Below are 18340 nucleotides of genomic sequence, written 5' to 3'. Positions count from 1 at the left end.
ACTGTGGTGCACCACTACCGTGACAAACTGTACTCCTCTCCCTAAATTATCTCCAATTTTTTGTCCCAGTGGTAGCACACCCCCCAGCGTTATACATAAACTCCTCATATAGAGCTAACGGGGGTCCCTCCTTAAACTTATAATCGGTTTAAATATTGAGATTTCTTGTCCTGTGCGATCTGACCCCACCCACAACCTCCACAGGTCTCCTACAGAGTAAGGTGCAGAGGGACAAACACAGGCTTTTCATGTGGTATGTATTTATTTATGTATGTATGTGTGTGTGTGTGTGTGTGTGTGTGTGTGTGTGTGAATGTGTATATGTATATATATATATATATATATATATATATATATATATATCCCCTGAAGTTACCCATTGACCAAGTTTATACTACTGTTATACTTACACTTTGTTTTGACAGTGTAATATTCCCATGCAGTTTGCGGCCAGTAATGACAAGTGCAAGGGGGCCCCCCTGTCTAAAGTGCCCGGGCCCCCCGAAGGCTTAATCTGGCACTGCACACAGGGGGCATCAACAGCAGCTTAGACCCCTGGGCATAGCAATGTATTGGGGACCCTACCGATCCTCCAGCAGTAGGGGTGGGGGGTGCTATGAGCGGAAGCTTTGATGTCCCGCGGGTGGTAGGGGGTATTATATCAACCGCTCAGCATGTAGGGCCTGGATCAGTAATTTCCACTAATTACCCCTTTACTGCACAGATGGTGGGAGATGAGGTGGGAGAAGGGGGCATTGGGCTGAATGAAGGGGCCCTGATACATAACTTCCAAAAAACTCTAAGTCAGACAGAACCTGAAATTTCTGACTGGGAAGAGCAATTAACAGGCTTGGATGGGGACCACTGCTTTGAAGTTGGATATCTCCGGTTCCCAAGGGCCAATTTTTAAAATTCTTGTACCCATGGAAAGAGGGGACCCTAAGCTTTCAGGCTAGGTCCCTTAGACTCCTGAGGAGGTTTATGGGTATTCAAAAAAAAAACCTGCATGCGCTACTGAAACCCCTGATGTTATGGTTGCAGGTTGTTTTGTAGCACCTCCAGGGTGTCCAGAGACAGCACAACAGCAGCGGCCGGGTCCTGGAGCTCCAGGCCGGGCTGAGGCTAAATCGTGGCCCCGGCTTTCGGTCCGAGCTAGGCCGCAACCAAGATGGAGCGAGTACAAGCTCCCAGCTCATCAGCACTACCCCGCAGCTCCTTAGCAGGCCCAAGTTAGGCAGTTGTAGCAGTCCCCAGTTAGGCAATGATGTTGCAGGCCCCCCGATTCCCCGTTAAAGGTAAGAAATTGACCTCAGAACTGATCCCTGCTGAAGCACATCTACCACCCTTAGTGGTCAGTCCCGGTATGTATACATACCTCCCAACGGTCTCATTTTTCAAGGGACCGTTTCATTTTTTTTTTGGGGGGGGGGGGGGGGGTGGTCCTGCCCCGGCAGTGTCCTGCGGTGGGGGTGTGGCAGTTGGGAGTCCCGCCAGCAGTGTCCGGCGGTGGGGGGGATGCAGTTGGGAGTCCCCCCAACCTGAAGGAATAGACACTGTGCACAGCATCTATTCAGCAAAGCAGAGGGTGAAAAGGGTGTGATCCAGCTGCATCATTTGCATATGACACACCCATCGTTTGCATAGACCACACCCCTTTCAGTGATGCGCTCATCAACGCCGCGCGAGGGAAGTTGATGAGCAGCCTTGCGAGTCCACCAAACCCTGCCTTGCGAATGATGGTATGCCGGGCCACCATTCGCAAGATGCGCACATTCGCATTGGCTGTGAATGGATGTTTTACATAAACATCCATTCGCAGCCTGCAGAGGAACACCGACATCTTTCGATGGTCTCCGACCATTGAAAGATGTGGAAGGTGCATGCTTATGTAAGGTTGCTCAGAGCAACCTTACATATGCCTGTACTCTCAGGGGGGAAGTGGCCGGCAGCTGACATCCGGTGATGTCAGCTACCCTCCCCCCACATGTCCGTCATGGCCGCATTAGCATTAGACCGCCCATCGTTCTCATGGGAACACCCATGAAATGCTGGGCGTTCCCATATGCTAAAGGGCCAGCCTGGTGCACCCCGCCCCCCCACCCTCTGACCACAATCATGGGTGTGTGCACACAGCAGACAGTTTGTTTGCCATGGGTGCTCGCACCCAGCGCATGCACAGAAATGCGCAAAGCACTTACATCGGCCCCATGCACTTACATCGGCCCCACAGGGCAATCAACGGACCTGAATAAGGTCCTATGTGTCTGTATTGTATGTATGTATGTATGTATGTATGTATGTATGTATGCAATGTGTACGTATGTATGCTTTGTGTGTGTGTGTTGGATGAAATTTATGCTATATGTGTGTGTGGCTATTTAGTCTTTAGGGTCCCCCTTTGTCTGAGAGCAGGGGCCACTGTGTTCCGACCTCTACCAAGGTGCATGCCCCCTGTAATTCACACCACGCAGTTCATTGTGCTTGTACCCACCTCCGTCTGTCTTCCCCTGTCACCCCCGCATTATGCCCGGTACACACCAGGACGATGGTTCTCATGAGCGGGTCGTCACAGGAACTTACAACCCACTCACGAGCTGACGGCGCCGCTGACTCGCCGCCAACATGCCGCAAAAATGTGATCGCGATCCGATCAGGACCCCCACCCACTGCAATGGTCGGTTCTGAGATCCTACCTGCAGCAGGTAGGATCTCAGAAAAAACCGACCGACCCACGGAGCCGCGTTTCGGATCGGGATTGCATCAAAAGGACACTGAAATGGCCCAAAACATGACCAATTTACATACAATCGGTTGAGATTGTATCTAAATTGACTCGTTTTGGGCAATATCATCCTGGTGTGTACCCCACATTACACTGTTGCTCTCTGCCTCTGGGGTGTGGATCATTTTATCGACCACACTAAGGTCGACAGTCATTAGGTCGACACCGTCGACAGGCAGGAAGGTCAACAGGGTTCTAGGTCAACATGGTTGAAGGTCGACAGGTGTCTATGTTGACATGGGACAGGGTCGACATGGTTTTAGGTCGACATAGTGTTAGGTCAACATGGGTTGTGCCGACAGGTCGCGAGGTCGGCATGGGTTTTTCACAGTTTTTTACCCGAGTGTCGACACAGTCGACATGGACACTGTTTGAAGTCAACCGCAACCCCTCGCTTCACTCGCGATGCTTCGGCGCGGTGCCCCGCTGTGCTCGGCACACTATATTATTCTCCCTCCACGACCTAGTGGATGGTAGGGCATGAAATACCGCCTGTCGGCACGTTGGCTCAAAAAAACAATGAAAATACCCATGTCGACCTCGCGTCCTATCGACATAACTCATATCGACCTAACGCTATGTCGACCTAAAACCATGTCAACCTTGTCCCCTGTCTACCTAGACACCGGTCGACCTTCAACCATGTCGACCTAGAACCCTGTCGACCCTCCTGCCTGTCGACCCAACGGTGTCAACCTAATGACTGTCGACTGAAGTGTGGTCGATAATACAACCGTAAGCCCTGCCATGTTGCATATTGTGTTAAATTATATTTTTGCACCTGGTCCCATCACCCACAAGCTCTACCATTGTATCTGGAGTTAGGATCGGCACATCTTTTCTATGCCCTAAATCGGTAGGGGGATATGTCTGACCTGATTACATATGATTTTATGCTATTTACTCTAATTAAATTTCCTTTTTTGAGCCCCATAGGTTTCCTTTTATGACACTGCAAAGCCTTCAGCGGTAAAGGCCCCCATACACTAGGGCGACTTGTCCTTAGGACAAGTCGCCCCCGACTTCCCCCTGAGCTTCCCCGGCTGCTCCCCGGGGGAGCTTGATTAGACTGGCACTTGATGTGCCATTTTTTACATGTGATAAATCGTCTCGATTTATCACATGTAAAAAAAAACGGGGAGCAGGGGGGGGGGGGGGGGCTGGGGACTCTGTGTCCCCCGCTGCTGGGGACGCTGCGGGGGACAGCGTCTGTGTCCCCCCAGCGTCTGTGCGGCGAGGCGGTAGAGGGAGCAGGGGGGCTGGGGACGCTGCGGGTGACACGTCTGTGTCCCCCCAGCGTCTGTGCAGCGAGGCGGTAGAGGGAGCAGGGGGGGCTGGGGACGCTGCGGGGGACACGTCTGTGTCCCCCCAGCGTCTGTGCGGCGAGGCGGGAGCAGGGGGGCTGGGGACGCTGCGGGTGACACGTCTGTGTCCCCCCAGCGTCTGTGCGGCGAGGCGGTAGAGGGAGCGGGGGTGGCTGGGGACGCTGCGGGGGACACAGGCGGCATAGAGCCGGGCAGGGGGAGCCGGCGGGAGCTGTCAATGGTAGAAAAAAAAAGCCTATACAATGAATGGGCTGCCTGTGATTGGCTGAGCGCTCTCTCAGCCAATTGCTGACTGGCTGAGAGAGCGCTCAGCCAATCACAGGCCGCCCATGCATTGTATGGGCTTTTTTTTTTTTTATTCAATACTGACAGCTCCCGCCGTCTCCCCCTGCGCGGCTCTATGCCGCCTGTGTCCCCCGCAGCGTCCCCAGCCCCCCCTGCTCCCTCTACCGCCGCACTAGGTCCCAAGTCGGGTGGTCGGACGTGCAGCAGGTCCGACCACCCGACGCAGATCCGATGCGCACGGGACCGCGCATCGGATCTGAGGGGACATCCAAACTAGCCGATTTTGGTCCGATTTCTGCCAGATCCGACTGATCTGGCAGAAATCTGACCAAAATCGGCTAGTGTATGGGGGCCTTAAGTACATCTGCTTGTCAAGGTAAAGGTGAGAGAGGTATTTTTTTTTTTTTAGGGCCTTAGGGCCATAGGGTCTTATCTAGTTAACTCTTTCTGACAAAATCCTTCTTAAGGCCCCCATACACTAGCCGATTTTGGTCAGATTTCAGCCAGATCAGTCGGATCTGGCCGAAATCGGACCAAAATCGGCTAGTTTTGAAGTTCCCCTCAGATCCGATGCGCGGTCCCGTGCGCATCGGATCTGCGTCGGGTGGTCGGACCTGCTGCACGTCCGACCACCCGACTTGGGACCTAGTGGGGCGGCGAGGCGGTAGAGGGAGCAGGTGGGGCTGGGGACGCTGCGGGGGACACAGGCGGCATAGAGCCGCGCAGGGGGAGCCGGCGGGAGCTGTCAGTATTGAATAAAAAAAAAAAGCCCATACAATGCATGGGCGGCCTGTGATTGGCTGAGCGCTCTCTCAGCCAGTCAGCAATTGGCTGAGAGAGCGCTCAGCCAATCACAGGCTGCCCATTCATTGTATAGGCTTTTTTTTTCTAGCACTGACAGCTCCCGCCTGCTCCCCCTGCCCGGCTCTATGCCGCCTGTGTCCCCCGCAGCGGGGGACACAGACGCTGTCCCCGCAGCGTTACCAGCAGCGGGGGGCACAGACGCTGTCCCCGCAGCGTCCCCAGCAGCGTGGGACACAGACGCTGTCCCCGCAGCGTTACCAGCAGCGGGGGACACAGACGCTGTCCCTGCAGCGTCCCCAGCAGCGGGGGACACAGACGCTGTCCCCACAGCGCTACCAGCAGCGGGGGACACAGACGCTGTCCCCGCAGCGTTACCAGCAGCGGGGGACACAGACGCTGTCCCCGCAGCGTCCCCAGCAGCGGGGGACACAGACGCTGTCCCCGCAGCGTCCCCAGCCCCCCTGCTCCCACCTCTGTAGCCCCCCCCCCCCCCCGCTCCCCGGGTTTTTTACATGTGATAAATCGAGACGATTTATCACATGTAAAAAATGGCACATCAAGTGCCAATCTAATCAAGCTCCCCCGGGGAGCAGCCGGGGAAGCTCAGGGGGAAGTCGGGGGCGACTTGTCCTAAGGTGTATGGGGGCCTTTAGATGGACAGAACCATGTGCACTGCAGGGGGGCAGATGTAACATGTGCAGAGCGAATTAGATTTGGGTGAGTTATTTTGTTTCTGTGCAGGGCAAATACTGGCTGCTTTATTTTTACACTGCAATATAGATCTCACTTTGACGTAAAACCCAACCCAAATCTAATTCTCTGCACAAGTTACATCTGCCCCCCTGCAGTGCACGTGGTTTTCAAGCCGACAGGCGGTATTTCATGCCCCACTATCCACTACGGTGTGGTAGGAGAATATATATTAGTGTGTCGAGAGCAGCGAGGCACCGTGCCCGAACCATGGCGAGTGCAGCAGTACACTTAGAAGGTGTCCATGTCGACAGTGTCCATGTTGACAGAGTCGACTTTTGACTGTCTACCTAATGCTTGTACGGACCTTCCGACCCTGTCAACCTTACCCAGGTTGACCTAAGGTCAGTCGACCTTCAGTGGTTAACCCAATGCATGTCGACCTAAATTGGGTCAATCCAATGACCCATACCCCAATATACCAATATGATCATAATGTGAAACATGTTAAAATGCCGACACGGTTGTAATGTTAGACATGGTATTAGTGTGCCGCGACCCCTTGTATGTCTTTCTGGGCTCGCCATGCTTCGGGCACGGTGCCTCGCTGTCCTCGGCACACTATTGTATTCTCCCTCTATGCCTGCTGGGATGGTAAAGCATAAACAAGTGTCTTTAAGTTTATTTGTGTCAATAGTTTGTCTGTCGGCATTGTGGTTTGTACCTGTCTGTATATTGTCTGTTCGCAAATGAATGCATGTGCATACCAATGCACAGATGGCATATTTACACAGCTTACTAACACAGGGCATGAATCAGCAAGGCTCGCTAGGCAGCGGCCGTTTGTTGCTTAGCCCAGAAACGGCACCCGCTGCATGGGGAAATGCCTGCCCCTCGCGACATCCCCTCGCATACAGCCAAAGGGGAGAAAAATCTTTTGATGGTCGCCAACCATCAGTCTGAACTGACTTTTATTTCCGTTGAAGTGGGGGCGGGCGCTGATGTCATGTGGTGTCAGCCGCTTCCCCCGAGCAGGGAATACAATGCCTGCATTCCCAGGAGAACGCTCAGTATTTTTTATGGAGACACCCATAACACGCTGGGCGTTCCCCTGCAGCATACTTGCCTACTTTTGAAAGCTAGTTACACGGAGATTATAGTTGGTAGCAGAATTTTGCACAGGGCCCCATTGAAAGGGTGTGTCATGCTTCACTTAAAGGGCGTGTCTAGTTCCATATATGAAGAAACTGTAAAAAGAGATTGTGAACGTGGCACCGAGAAGCGTGGGTGTGTACTGCTACATCTGAGAGGAATCTTTTAAAATGACTTATATTCAAATGTAGATGAGCCCCAGAGCAGTTGGTAAAAGCTAATATACTTGGTAAAGTGTTGGGAAATGGTGCTGATTATTCAATGTAAATGTATTTATCTGTCATTCCTTTTTCCCCCAAAAAATGTAACAGTGTAATGTGAACGGTGTGTAATGTGTAACGGTGAAATGAGGTAGATTGCTAGACTAATGAGGGAGAGAGATAGATTGCTGCTATTTCAGGGAGTCTCCTGCAGAATGCAGGAGGGTAGGCATCTATGCCCTGCAGCTATCTCCACAACGAGCAATCCTGAATCGACCACATACTGTAAAAGTCAATATACACAGTAGCAGACTCTACTTAAAGTTGTCTATGTAACATCCCACTGTGAGATTGGAAATTACAGGGTTGGATTATACAACCCTTCTAAAGAGTACTAGATAAGCAATAGCTGGTATCTGATTGGTTTATATGGCCCACACCTCCCCCGGTCCCTAGTATAGAAGTATTCCCAGAGCGATTCCACCCACATCACACATCAGCAGCATTGTCCTAATGCTATACCTTGGCTATAAACTCAGTGTAATGCAAACTGCTGCAGTGATTCTGCTCACCTGTACTATAGGTAAAGCCCTTTCTACCAGAATCATTTCTGTTATCATGACTGATGTATGCAGTGCGTGCTAGCTGCATCCTAATATATCTTACACATTACAGCTGAGTAGTCTCTCCCCCAGCCCCCGATCTAGTGTCTCTGTTACCTGAAAGCTAATACTCAGACACCACACCCTCTATTCACCAGGTAATGTCACACAGACAGAGAGCAGCCTGTGGATGCTGATATTCTCCCAGCTCTGTGACCACCATGCACCTGGATAAACGTAAGTACAACTTCTATCTACTAGAAATGGGGCTCTGATGGGGACATAGGATTTATACTACAAATAAGATGGTACAAATAAAGTCTGTGATCACCTGGAATACTGCCCAGTAATAATATGTAGCATCCATCCAGAGTATTATGTGTTTTATATGTACACTGTGTACTAAAATCTCTGTCATGATCTCAGCACCATTAGTGCAGTTATTTGTGCTGAATTATTTATCATCCCATCAATTAGTTCAGGGCAGGGACCTACCGCAGTAAATTAGTGAGGTGTTTGGGATCATAGAATTGAGCACCAGGTAGAAGGGGGGGGGGGGGGGGGGGGGGGGGGGGTGTTGGGCGTTCACATGCATTTCTGGGTGTACCCACAAAAATGCTGTGTGCCCCCAGAAAAACACTGGGTGTCCCCATGCGAACGCAGATGGGCACCTGCCTGCCAGGGGTGGGCGAATGACATCACAGGAAGTTAACTGCCCGCCCCATTCTCAGACACGGACGCCGCAAGTCTGTCAGCCAGATTGACCATCGAATGACTAGATGGGATCAGATAGGGCCAGATGTATCAATCTTCAAAAAGTGATAAAATGGAGAGTGATAAACAACCAGTCAGCTCCTAACTTCCACATTACAGACTGGGTTTAAAAATTTTGGGAAAAAGAAGGGAAAGACTCTTTTTGTTGGGGCACTCTTGTACAATAGATTTGTTAATTATAGGTAATAAATATAGAATGAACTTAGGAAGTGACTAGTAGGGTTGTCAATTTAAGTATTTTGCATTAGCCCTCTGTGAGGTACTAAGAAAGTTAAGCTGTGTACACACGTGGGCGATAGGGGCTGAAATCGCTGGGAATATGGTCGTTGGCGGCCATATTGCCAGTGATGGGAGTGTGCCCCGGCTATAAATCGCCGGGTGTGCGCTCCCTTTTTTAGCCCCTTTCTAATCGCTGGTCGCAGGAGCTTGCTCCTGCGACCAGCTGATTACCTCTGCGGCACCGCCGACAGAGGTTCCCTTTCATCAGCGACCATCTCTGGTCGCTGATGAAAAGGAGAAACTGAGCAATATATCTCCCCCGTGTGTACGGGGCTTTAGTTGTACACTATTATTGTTTTCAGGGAAGTCTCCCTGGTGTCAATTGAGTATATTAAAATGTAACCTTTAATAATTGATTTATTTAAAATAAGCACTAGACATGGACATACAAACATTTTTTTTTTTAAACGGATACATGTAACAAATAATGAGGATATTCAAGAGATGAGCTCAATATGAGAGATATGAAAGTTATATATCACTGTGAGCTTCACAATTTCACAGACACACCAAACTGGTGTGTGTTAGGGACCGAGAGATAGTTACAAGTGTTAAGCATAGACCATATCACATGACCCTTTCTCGTGGATTCACGGTATTGGACACAGTATTATGTACAATTATATAACAAGGCTTACAACACCGCTTAGAATCACTTATACCCCTTTCACATCGCACTTTTAAAACGGTATATTGCCGTTTTTTTTCCATTTTAAAACGTTTAAGGCTGCAATGTGAAAGTGCCAGAGTTGATTTACCGGTTAAAGTTAACCGGTATTTCAACACGGTTAAAAAGCAGAGTCCTACACGGTTCAAAGCCGTTTTTTTGGCAGTTTGAACAGCTCCAGGGGCGGAACTACCGCCGGTGCAGACGGTGCAGTGCACTGGGGCCCAAGGGGTTAAAGGGGCCCGGTGCCGCCGTCTGCCCGGCATCTCAAAGTTATGTCATTTTTTTTTTAATGTGCGGCGCTATGCGCATCCGCGGCCGGCGTGTGGTATGCGGTAGAGCAGGGGGGGGGAGGGGGGGCAGGCAGCGGGGCTTTATTACAGGGCAGCAGGGGGTATATGGCCTGGTAGCGGGGGTATGCGGCCGGGCGGGGCGGCTGGTGCATGTTAGACAGATGGATACAGCAGAGGCAGCAGCGCTCTGTACCTTGCATCCATTTCCGAATCCGTCCGTCCTGTGAGTGTGACTGGCAGCTGGTCTTCGGAGCCACGGCAACAGGCAGCCAATCGCAAGGCTGCCTGTTGCTGCTCTAACTCACTGAGTAAAACAGGAAGTGAATTCCTGTCTGCTGGTGCTCTAAGGCTGACACGGGAGGACTCGAGGAGGAGCAAGCAACAGGAAAAGCAGCAATGGCAGATGCTGCCAGAGGTAAGTTACTTTAATGGGAAGGGGGGGCTCTGTGAGACACACCTCAAATGATAAGGTGGCTGGGGGCACAATACAATGGGGGATCCATAAATTTCTAAAATCATGATGGGGCCAAAAAAAAAAAACACTTAAAATTGAACAGGGGGTCACAAAAATAAATGAATATAACAGTGCACAAACCCTACACCCCCCCCCCACCAGCCTAACTTTAACTATACAACCCCTCCCCTGCAGCTCAGCTCTGACTACACCCCCACATCTGAAGCCTAAGCTTAATTATACACCCCTCAGTAGCCTAAACCTATCTATACACCCCCCTCCACAGCCCAACAATTCACTTGCCACCTGCATCCTAACCCCACCAGTCCCCCTCCCCGCAGCCTAAACCGTACCATACACTCCCCTCCGCAGCCTAACCATACACCCCCCACAGCCTATAACCCTAACCCCACATACACACCCTGTAGCCTATAACCCTAACCACACACACACCCCGCAGCCTATAACCCTAACCACACATACACACCCCACAGCCTATAACCCTAACCATACACACACCCACCCCGCAGCCTATAACCCTAACCCCCTCCCCTGCAGCCTATAACCCTAACCATACACACACACCCCACAGCCCATAATCCTAACCCCTCCTGCAGCCTATAACCCTAATCATACACACACACCCCACATCCCATAATCCTAACCCCTCACGCAGCCTATAACCCTAACCATACACACACACCCCTCAGCCTATAACCTTACCCCCCCCCTGCAGCCTATAACCCTAACCATACACACACACTGCAGCCTATAACCCTAACCATACACACACACACTGCAGCCCATCTTTGGCGCACACTGTTCCAATTTTGAGGGGGGGCCCAAAGCATATTTTCGCACCTGGGCCCACAACACGCTTGTTCCGCCTCTGAACAGCTCTATTTCAATGGCTTGAAACGTGTCCCTTGGGGATTAAACGGATTGAATGTTTGAATGGTATTAAATGATTTTTAAAACGGTTTTCACCTGCAATGTGAAAGGTCTCAAGGCTCAGACCCGTTAAAGTCCCATTTAAGAATACCGTGTCATTACCCATTTCTGCAATGTGAAAGCAGTATTAGAGTAAGTGTATCCTAGTGTACTCAATTTGGAAAAAATATAAACATTGCTATTGTGTTCTCAGAATGTTCATAGTCTCTAAGCCATGGGCCTTCAACCTGTGGCCCTCCAGATGTTGTGAAACTACATGTTTCAACATGCATTGCCACATTTTTTTCCTATAAGCGCATGCCAAAACGGTCAGGGCATGCTGGGACATTCATCTGGAGGGCTGTAGGTTGAAGACCCATGGTCTAAGGTAACTATGTTACACTATTAGATTTCTGGGACTATGCTATGTATCTGTTTTAACTTAATATCTATCCTATCTATCTATCTATCTATCTATCTATTGTATCTACAGTATCTATCTATCTCTATCTGGAGGAAGTCACGGATATCATGTGTGTGTTCAATATTCTCAATCTCACTCCTCAGCTAGGTGAATTCTTTGTCAAGATAATTAAATAAGATGTATCACAAATGTTTCCAAAGAACAAATATCTTGAAGCTAGCGAAAATATGAGTTGGTCAAATCACCAATATTAAAATAACATGGGAGGCAAAAAAGTCTCCTCCCCCAATGAAAAGGAAAAAGTTGACAGGAGAGAAAAAAAAACAGTAAATAAAGTTACACAAAAATCCTCGTAGGTGACAATTCTCCAACTTTATATACCTAGTGTATGGCTGGAAAAATGATTTTTCACAGTAAGGCCTCCCTAGCTGCTACTCATCAATGATGTCCACTATACCAGCTGCCACTCAATGTAGTTGGTGGGCTTTAAAGGTATTGTGGGAAGTCGACCTGTATTCCCTGATTGTGCCCTTTGGGGTGGCTGCTGCCCAGCTATATATACCTATGACAATTTATGGGGATCACTGATTTCCCGCAGTGGGATCACCCCCTCTGTGTACTCAAATGGCCCGGGTTTTGTCAGCTTCCATCAGTATATAAATACACTAAGGGGCCTCAAGGACTACCCTTCTTCAGGGATGAGTGTTTCCTAAGTGGAAAAGGAGGAGGTGAGGGAGAAAGAAGTGGAGCACATCTGTATGGTGATTCCAAAGTGCTTAAGGTCAGACGCTGAAATACCTAGCAGCATAACAGCGGCACACCCGGGCGTGATCACGGACCCGATCCCCCGGGGTGAATGTGGAGGTATTTACGGTCTCCTCCTCCCTCTTCTTTTCTCCACACCACCACCTGTTTCTCTGTAATTTCTCCACTCTCTCAAGCTATTTTCTTCATAGTTGGAGGATTGTTTTCTAGGTGCCGCTCATCCCCCACCTATACAGCTTGCTGCAAGTGGGAGACAGCAGCGCACTTTGGAATCACCATACAGTTGTGCTTCATTGGCGGAGGAGACTTTTTTTTGCCTCCTATGTTATTTTAGTATTGGTGATTTGACCAACTCATATTTTCGTTAGATTCAAGATATTTGTTCTTTGGAAACATTCGTGATACATCTTATTTAATTATCTTTACAAAGAATTCCCCTAGCTGAGCAGTGAGACTGAGAATATTGAATAAACACACATGATATCCGTGACTTCCTCCAGAGAGAGAGATATATAGTTAAACATATACATAGCATAGTCCCAGAAATCTAATAGTGTAACATAGTTACCTTAGGCTATGAACATTCTGAGAACACAATAGCAATGTTTATATTTTTGGTATGCGACTGACCCGATATTTTGCTATTTTTAGCCTTTTTTCCCCCATCAATGAAAAAATTGCGTTGATCGCGACCATTGCATGCCATTATAATGGCATGCGATGCGACCGACGCGATCAACAAGATTTAACACAGGGGACAATGTTAAAAGGGCCAATGGCCCCTAATGGGTATTTTACATGTGAAATGGCCCTCCATTGTTAACGCCACCCCAGTATTGACGCTAACCCGAAGCGTGGCGAGCGCAGCGGTATGCATCCTTCGACCTTTTCATAACCCCACTATCCACGTCGGCGTGAAGTTGATTTTCTAAAGTGTGGTGAGCCACTGAGCCCGAAGCGTGGCGAGCAGACGCGTAATACCTGTGAAGTTATGCACGTCCCTTCGCGGGGCTCGGTGGCTCGCTGCGCTCGCCACACTTGATGAAATCAACTCTACGCCGACGTGGATGGTGGGGGTATAAAAAGGTCGGAGGACTCGTACCGCCACCCCTCCCGGGCTTACCACGCTTCGGATTGGCGTCAATACTCGGGTGGCGTTAACTATGGGGGGCCATTTCATCCATGAGGGGGGGTATGCAATAAAAATTGGAGTCTGGGGTGCATTTTACATTGGTCCCAATGTAAAATTGGGTCCCAGGGACCATTTCACATTGCTTCCAATGTAAAAATCGTGTCCATCGCATGCGATTTTGGTTGCATGCGATGCGATCAACGCGATTTTTTAGGTCCCGATGCCTGCATTTAAAATCGCTGGCGCCGTGCTCGGAAAACAAGTACCATATTTTTTCAGAATTGAGTACACTAGGATACACTTACTCTAAGTGATTCTAAGCTGTGTTGTAAGCCTTGTTATATAATTGTACATAATACGGTGTCCAATACCGTGAATCCACGAGAAAGGGTCATGTGATATGGTCTATGCTTAACACTTGTAACTATCTCTCGGTCCCTAACACACACCAGTTTGGTGTGTCTGTGAAATTGTGAAGCTCACAGTGATATAACTTTCATATCTCTCATATTGCGCTCATCTCTTGAATATCCTCATTATTTGTTACATGTATCCATTTAAAAAAAATATATTGTATGTCAATGTCTAGTGCTTATTTTAAATAAATCAATTATTAAAGGTTACATTTTAATATACTCAATTGACACCAGGTAGACTTCCCTGAGAACAATAATAGTGTACAACTTACTTTCTTACTACCTCACGGAGGGCTAATGCAAAATACTTAAATTGACAACACTACTAGTCACTTCCTAGGTTAATTCTATATATATTACCTATAATTAACAAATCTATTGTAATAGAGTGCCCCGACAAAAAGAGTCTTTCCCTTCTTTTTCCCAATATTCACTTTTACTCTCTAGGAAGCACCTCCACACTTTTGATCTATACGAGACGTATACTCGTTCCCGTAACTATAACATATTGTGAATTTAAATATACTCAGTTTCATTAACCAGATATTTACCTGTGCACTGGTCTATCCCCATACCCCTTTTCCCTTAAAAGTAAACTGGGTTTGAAAAATGTCAGGTAGGAGCTGATTGTTTATCACTCTCCACTTGATCCTTTTTTTTGAAGCTTGATCCGGGGGGCCTACCCTCCCGGAATGGCCGGGAGGCTCCCAAAAATTGGGTCCTCCTCCCGGCCCCTGGAAAGGTGGGCAACAATCCTGGATACTGCCGGAACACCCCCCCCCCCAAATCTCCCTGGCCACAGCGGTAATTACCGCAATTCGCGACTTTTCAAGGGGAGGGTGAGGGGCTAAAGATGTAAATTGCATCATTTAGCCCCGCCTCCTCCTCCAAGACCCATGAATTGCAGGATTTGCAGTACTCGGGCGGGGCTTGATTATGTCGACATCAGGCCCGCCACCCGAAATGCTGCTGACAGCCTCCACTCCGGGCTTTCCCCGGAGAGGAGACTTGGAAAGTAGGCAACCCTGAGCTTGATAAATCTGGCTCATAGTCTGACAGACTAGACATGTAAAAACTGCGCTGGGGACAGCTTTAACATAACCTGAATTTATTAGCCATATATAAATCACTATGTAGAAAAGATGACAGGAGATACGTGGCGCAATGCTGCCTAAAAAATCACAATCCCTGAAGATACACCCTTACTTCAACAATATGAACATTTGGAAAAAATTGGGATATAGACAAAAAAGGCGCAAAGATGGAGATACTCCATCTTTGCGCCTTTTTTGTCTATATCCCAATTTTTTCCAAATGTTCATATATAAATCACTGTCCAGTGAACATATTAAAAATAGTACATAGACATGTACAGAAAAACTAACCTAGAAACCGATAGTGGATTAGCAGCTCTAGTGTTATTAAGGTGCCTTATAATAGGTGTTTAGAGTCCAATTCCTTGTTGTTTTGTTCTTTATTAGAGAGTAATCCTTGTATTCCAGATGAGATTTAAATGATGACGCGTTTCGCTGCCTCCTATCCTGTATCAGTGGCTCCCTCAGATCATGGTAAGATCTAAAGGAAGCAGCTGATACCAGACAGGAGGTGGGGAAACGCGTCATCATTTAAATCTCTTCTGGAATACAAGGAGGCTCTCACTGAGGAAGCTGGGAGGTTGATCCCAGGGAAACACGTTGAGCTTATACTATTCAATTACTGGCAATTCTACCATTAAAGGTCAGTATATGGACACTTAACTCATCTAAACCAAAGAATCTCTGAAATTACAGATGGAGCGGCTCTCGGTATTGCAGGGGGTGGCGGAAGAGTCGCCAGCTGCCGTAAGGGGATGCGCGCGCACAAGATGCGCGCTAGTCGCCTTACAACGGGGGTCCCCGCCGCCCTGGGTCCATGCCGCCTTGCCGCCCCCCTCCCCTAACCCTGTCCGTCTCCCTGAAGCGGAGATGGACAGGGAGGGATGGGAACCCTGTCCGTCTCCGCTTCAGGGAGACGGACAGGGTTAGGGGAGGGAGGCGGCGGGGACCCGGGGCGACCCTTGGCGAGGTGGCGGAGACCCCCGTTGTAAGGCGACGTGCGCGCGCATCCCCTTACGGCAGCTGGCGAATCTTCCGCCACCCCCTGCAATACCGAGAGGCGCTCCATCTGTAATTTCGAAAACAGAGACACGCGCGTCTCAGTCAGATGAAGTGTCTCTCCGCTGGCAATAGCCAGTGGACAGATTCTGGCACTGGCGGAGCAATAGCGAGAGGCGCTCCATCTGTACATCCTATCCGAGGCGGCGACAGACTTGCACAGTCATCCAGGTTTACCACTACCCATTCCAGAGGAATCGGCATAAATTCCGTTCTTCACATCTGAAAACTGTTTTTGGGACTATAGTGGCCACTGTTTTTGGGACTATAGCGTATTTGGTGACAATACAGTCCAGACCACCATGTCTTTATGGTAGTATGCGTGTTATAATTTTAAATGTAATTGCTATATAAGTGCACTTGTACCAATTTTTTTTTTTTTATATGGAATTCCATATTTAATTTGTTGTTTTTGTAAAAGATACAGTTCCTAGTGCATCATCATTTTTCTTTAACAGCCAGCGCTTGTATGTCCTTGTTTTATTTGGCTCTCACTGGTACCTGGATAAAAAGGCTATGCAAAAGCTGTGCTACTGCATTTGCATAAAATCCTAGCACTCAGGGGACACCATCTAACAGGACGTAGAAAGGCACCTTATTTATGTGGCCAGACAAGTCAAGTAAGAGACTGGTAATCATATTTTTTTTTACTTTTAAATATTTTTTCTTTATACTAACATACCAATTGCTACTATTTATTAGGGATGTTCACCGGCCACTTTTCGGGTTTTGAGTTCTGATTACCTTCAGGTTTTGGGTTCCAATGGGTTTTGCCAAAACACCCCCTAAACGTTTTGGGTTCTTATTTATATTTATTTTTAAAAAAAGCATAAAAACTGCTAAAATCGCAGAATTATTGTGCTTTTTTTTTTTTTCGCTCCTATGCTATTATTAACCTCAATAACATTCATTTCCAGTCTATTCTGAACACCTCACATTATTGATTTTAGGGCAAAAAATTGCACCTAGGTAGCTGTATAACTATGCTAAGCCACACAAGTGTGTGGCACAAACACGTGGCTCATCTAGGAGTGGCACTGCAGTGGCAGACAGGGTGGCAGTTTGAAAAACTAGGCCCCAAAAAGACACCTATCTGACTTGATCGTGTTTACCACCAGCCGAGGATCAGTGGGCGATTGGTGCAGCACTGAGTTGTGCTGTGTATCTGTTTTTATCAGTTTAATATTTAATAAGACCACTATCTGGCTTGATCATGTTGTTTTCCACCAGCCGAGGAGCAGTGGGCGATTCGGCAGCATTCTGCAGGCAGTGGCAGAAACGCTCCTGTCCATCTGGTTGTGTGATGCAGGGTGAGAGCGGCAATGGCAGGCTCCCGGAATAATGCAGGGTGAGAGCGGCAGCGGCGGACTCCTGGCATAATATAGGGAATACCAACTGCATTACAGTGTCTGTGACACAGTCATGTATCAGTTACCTGTGATTAAGGTACAGTGCCTACATTAACGACACTGCGGAATTGCTTCCCAGAGACACCTGTAACACCCTATCTGAGCACAGGCTGCGACCAGCTGAGGAGCAGTGGGTGATTGGTGCATCAATTATATACTCTCATTAGTGGAATGCAAACAGTTGTATGCATTTTTAAAGACAAGTCCACTTATCACTGTCAAGAACGCAAACAGTTTTATGCGTTGAAAAGACAAGTCCCAGATATGAATGACTCCGCAATAGGATTAATGAATGGTGATGCAAGATGGAATTGTCCTTGGGCCCTCCCACCCACCCTTATGTTGCGAAAATAGGACATACACACAAACATTTCAGTGACAGGGCCTACAAAACTGTGGCTGAAATGATTGGTTTGTTTGGGCCCCCACACAAATAAAAAATTCATAATATCTCCATGTATAAACTGGCTCTACAGCGACAAGATGTCATAATCACTCGTCGTCGTCCTCCTCCTCCTCTGATTCCTCACCCCCTTCAGTGTGTACTTCCTCATCCTCACATATTATCAATTCTTCCCCGCTGAACTCCACAATCGCAGGTCCCGTTATAATCTCTGGAGGCAATTCCTGGTCTTCATTGAATAATTGCTAATTCATTTTTATAAACCTAATCTTCTCCACATTTTGCAGAAGCAACCTCCTTCGCCGCTCACTGACCAGGTTCCTCGCTGCACTAAAAACTCTTTCATAGTACACACTGGAGGGGGGACAACTCAGGTAAAATAGAGCCAGTTTGTACTGGGG

General features: G+C 48.3%; 1 protein-coding gene across 1 annotated transcript in view; it reads left to right on the top strand.

Moving 5' to 3' along the window:
* Positions 1–10191: 10191 nt before the first annotated feature.
* Positions 10192–18340, top strand: part of LOC146036829 (histo-blood group ABO system transferase-like) — a 41253-nt gene continuing 33104 nt past the window's right edge. The window contains exon 1 of the mRNA XM_083160698.1: positions 10192–10268. Within this exon, the coding sequence (XP_083016824.1) occupies positions 10250–10268 (19 nt within the window). The 5' untranslated portion in view covers positions 10192–10249. The remainder of the gene's footprint in view (positions 10269–18340) is intronic.

Source organism: Crinia signifera, chromosome 9 (assembly GCF_055691185.1).
Source record: "Crinia signifera chromosome 9, ASM5569118v1, whole genome shotgun sequence".
NCBI lineage: Eukaryota > Metazoa > Chordata > Amphibia > Anura > Myobatrachidae > Crinia > Crinia signifera.
Note: the sequence above shows the minus strand (reverse complement) of the source record. Positions and strands in the feature narration are given on the sequence as shown.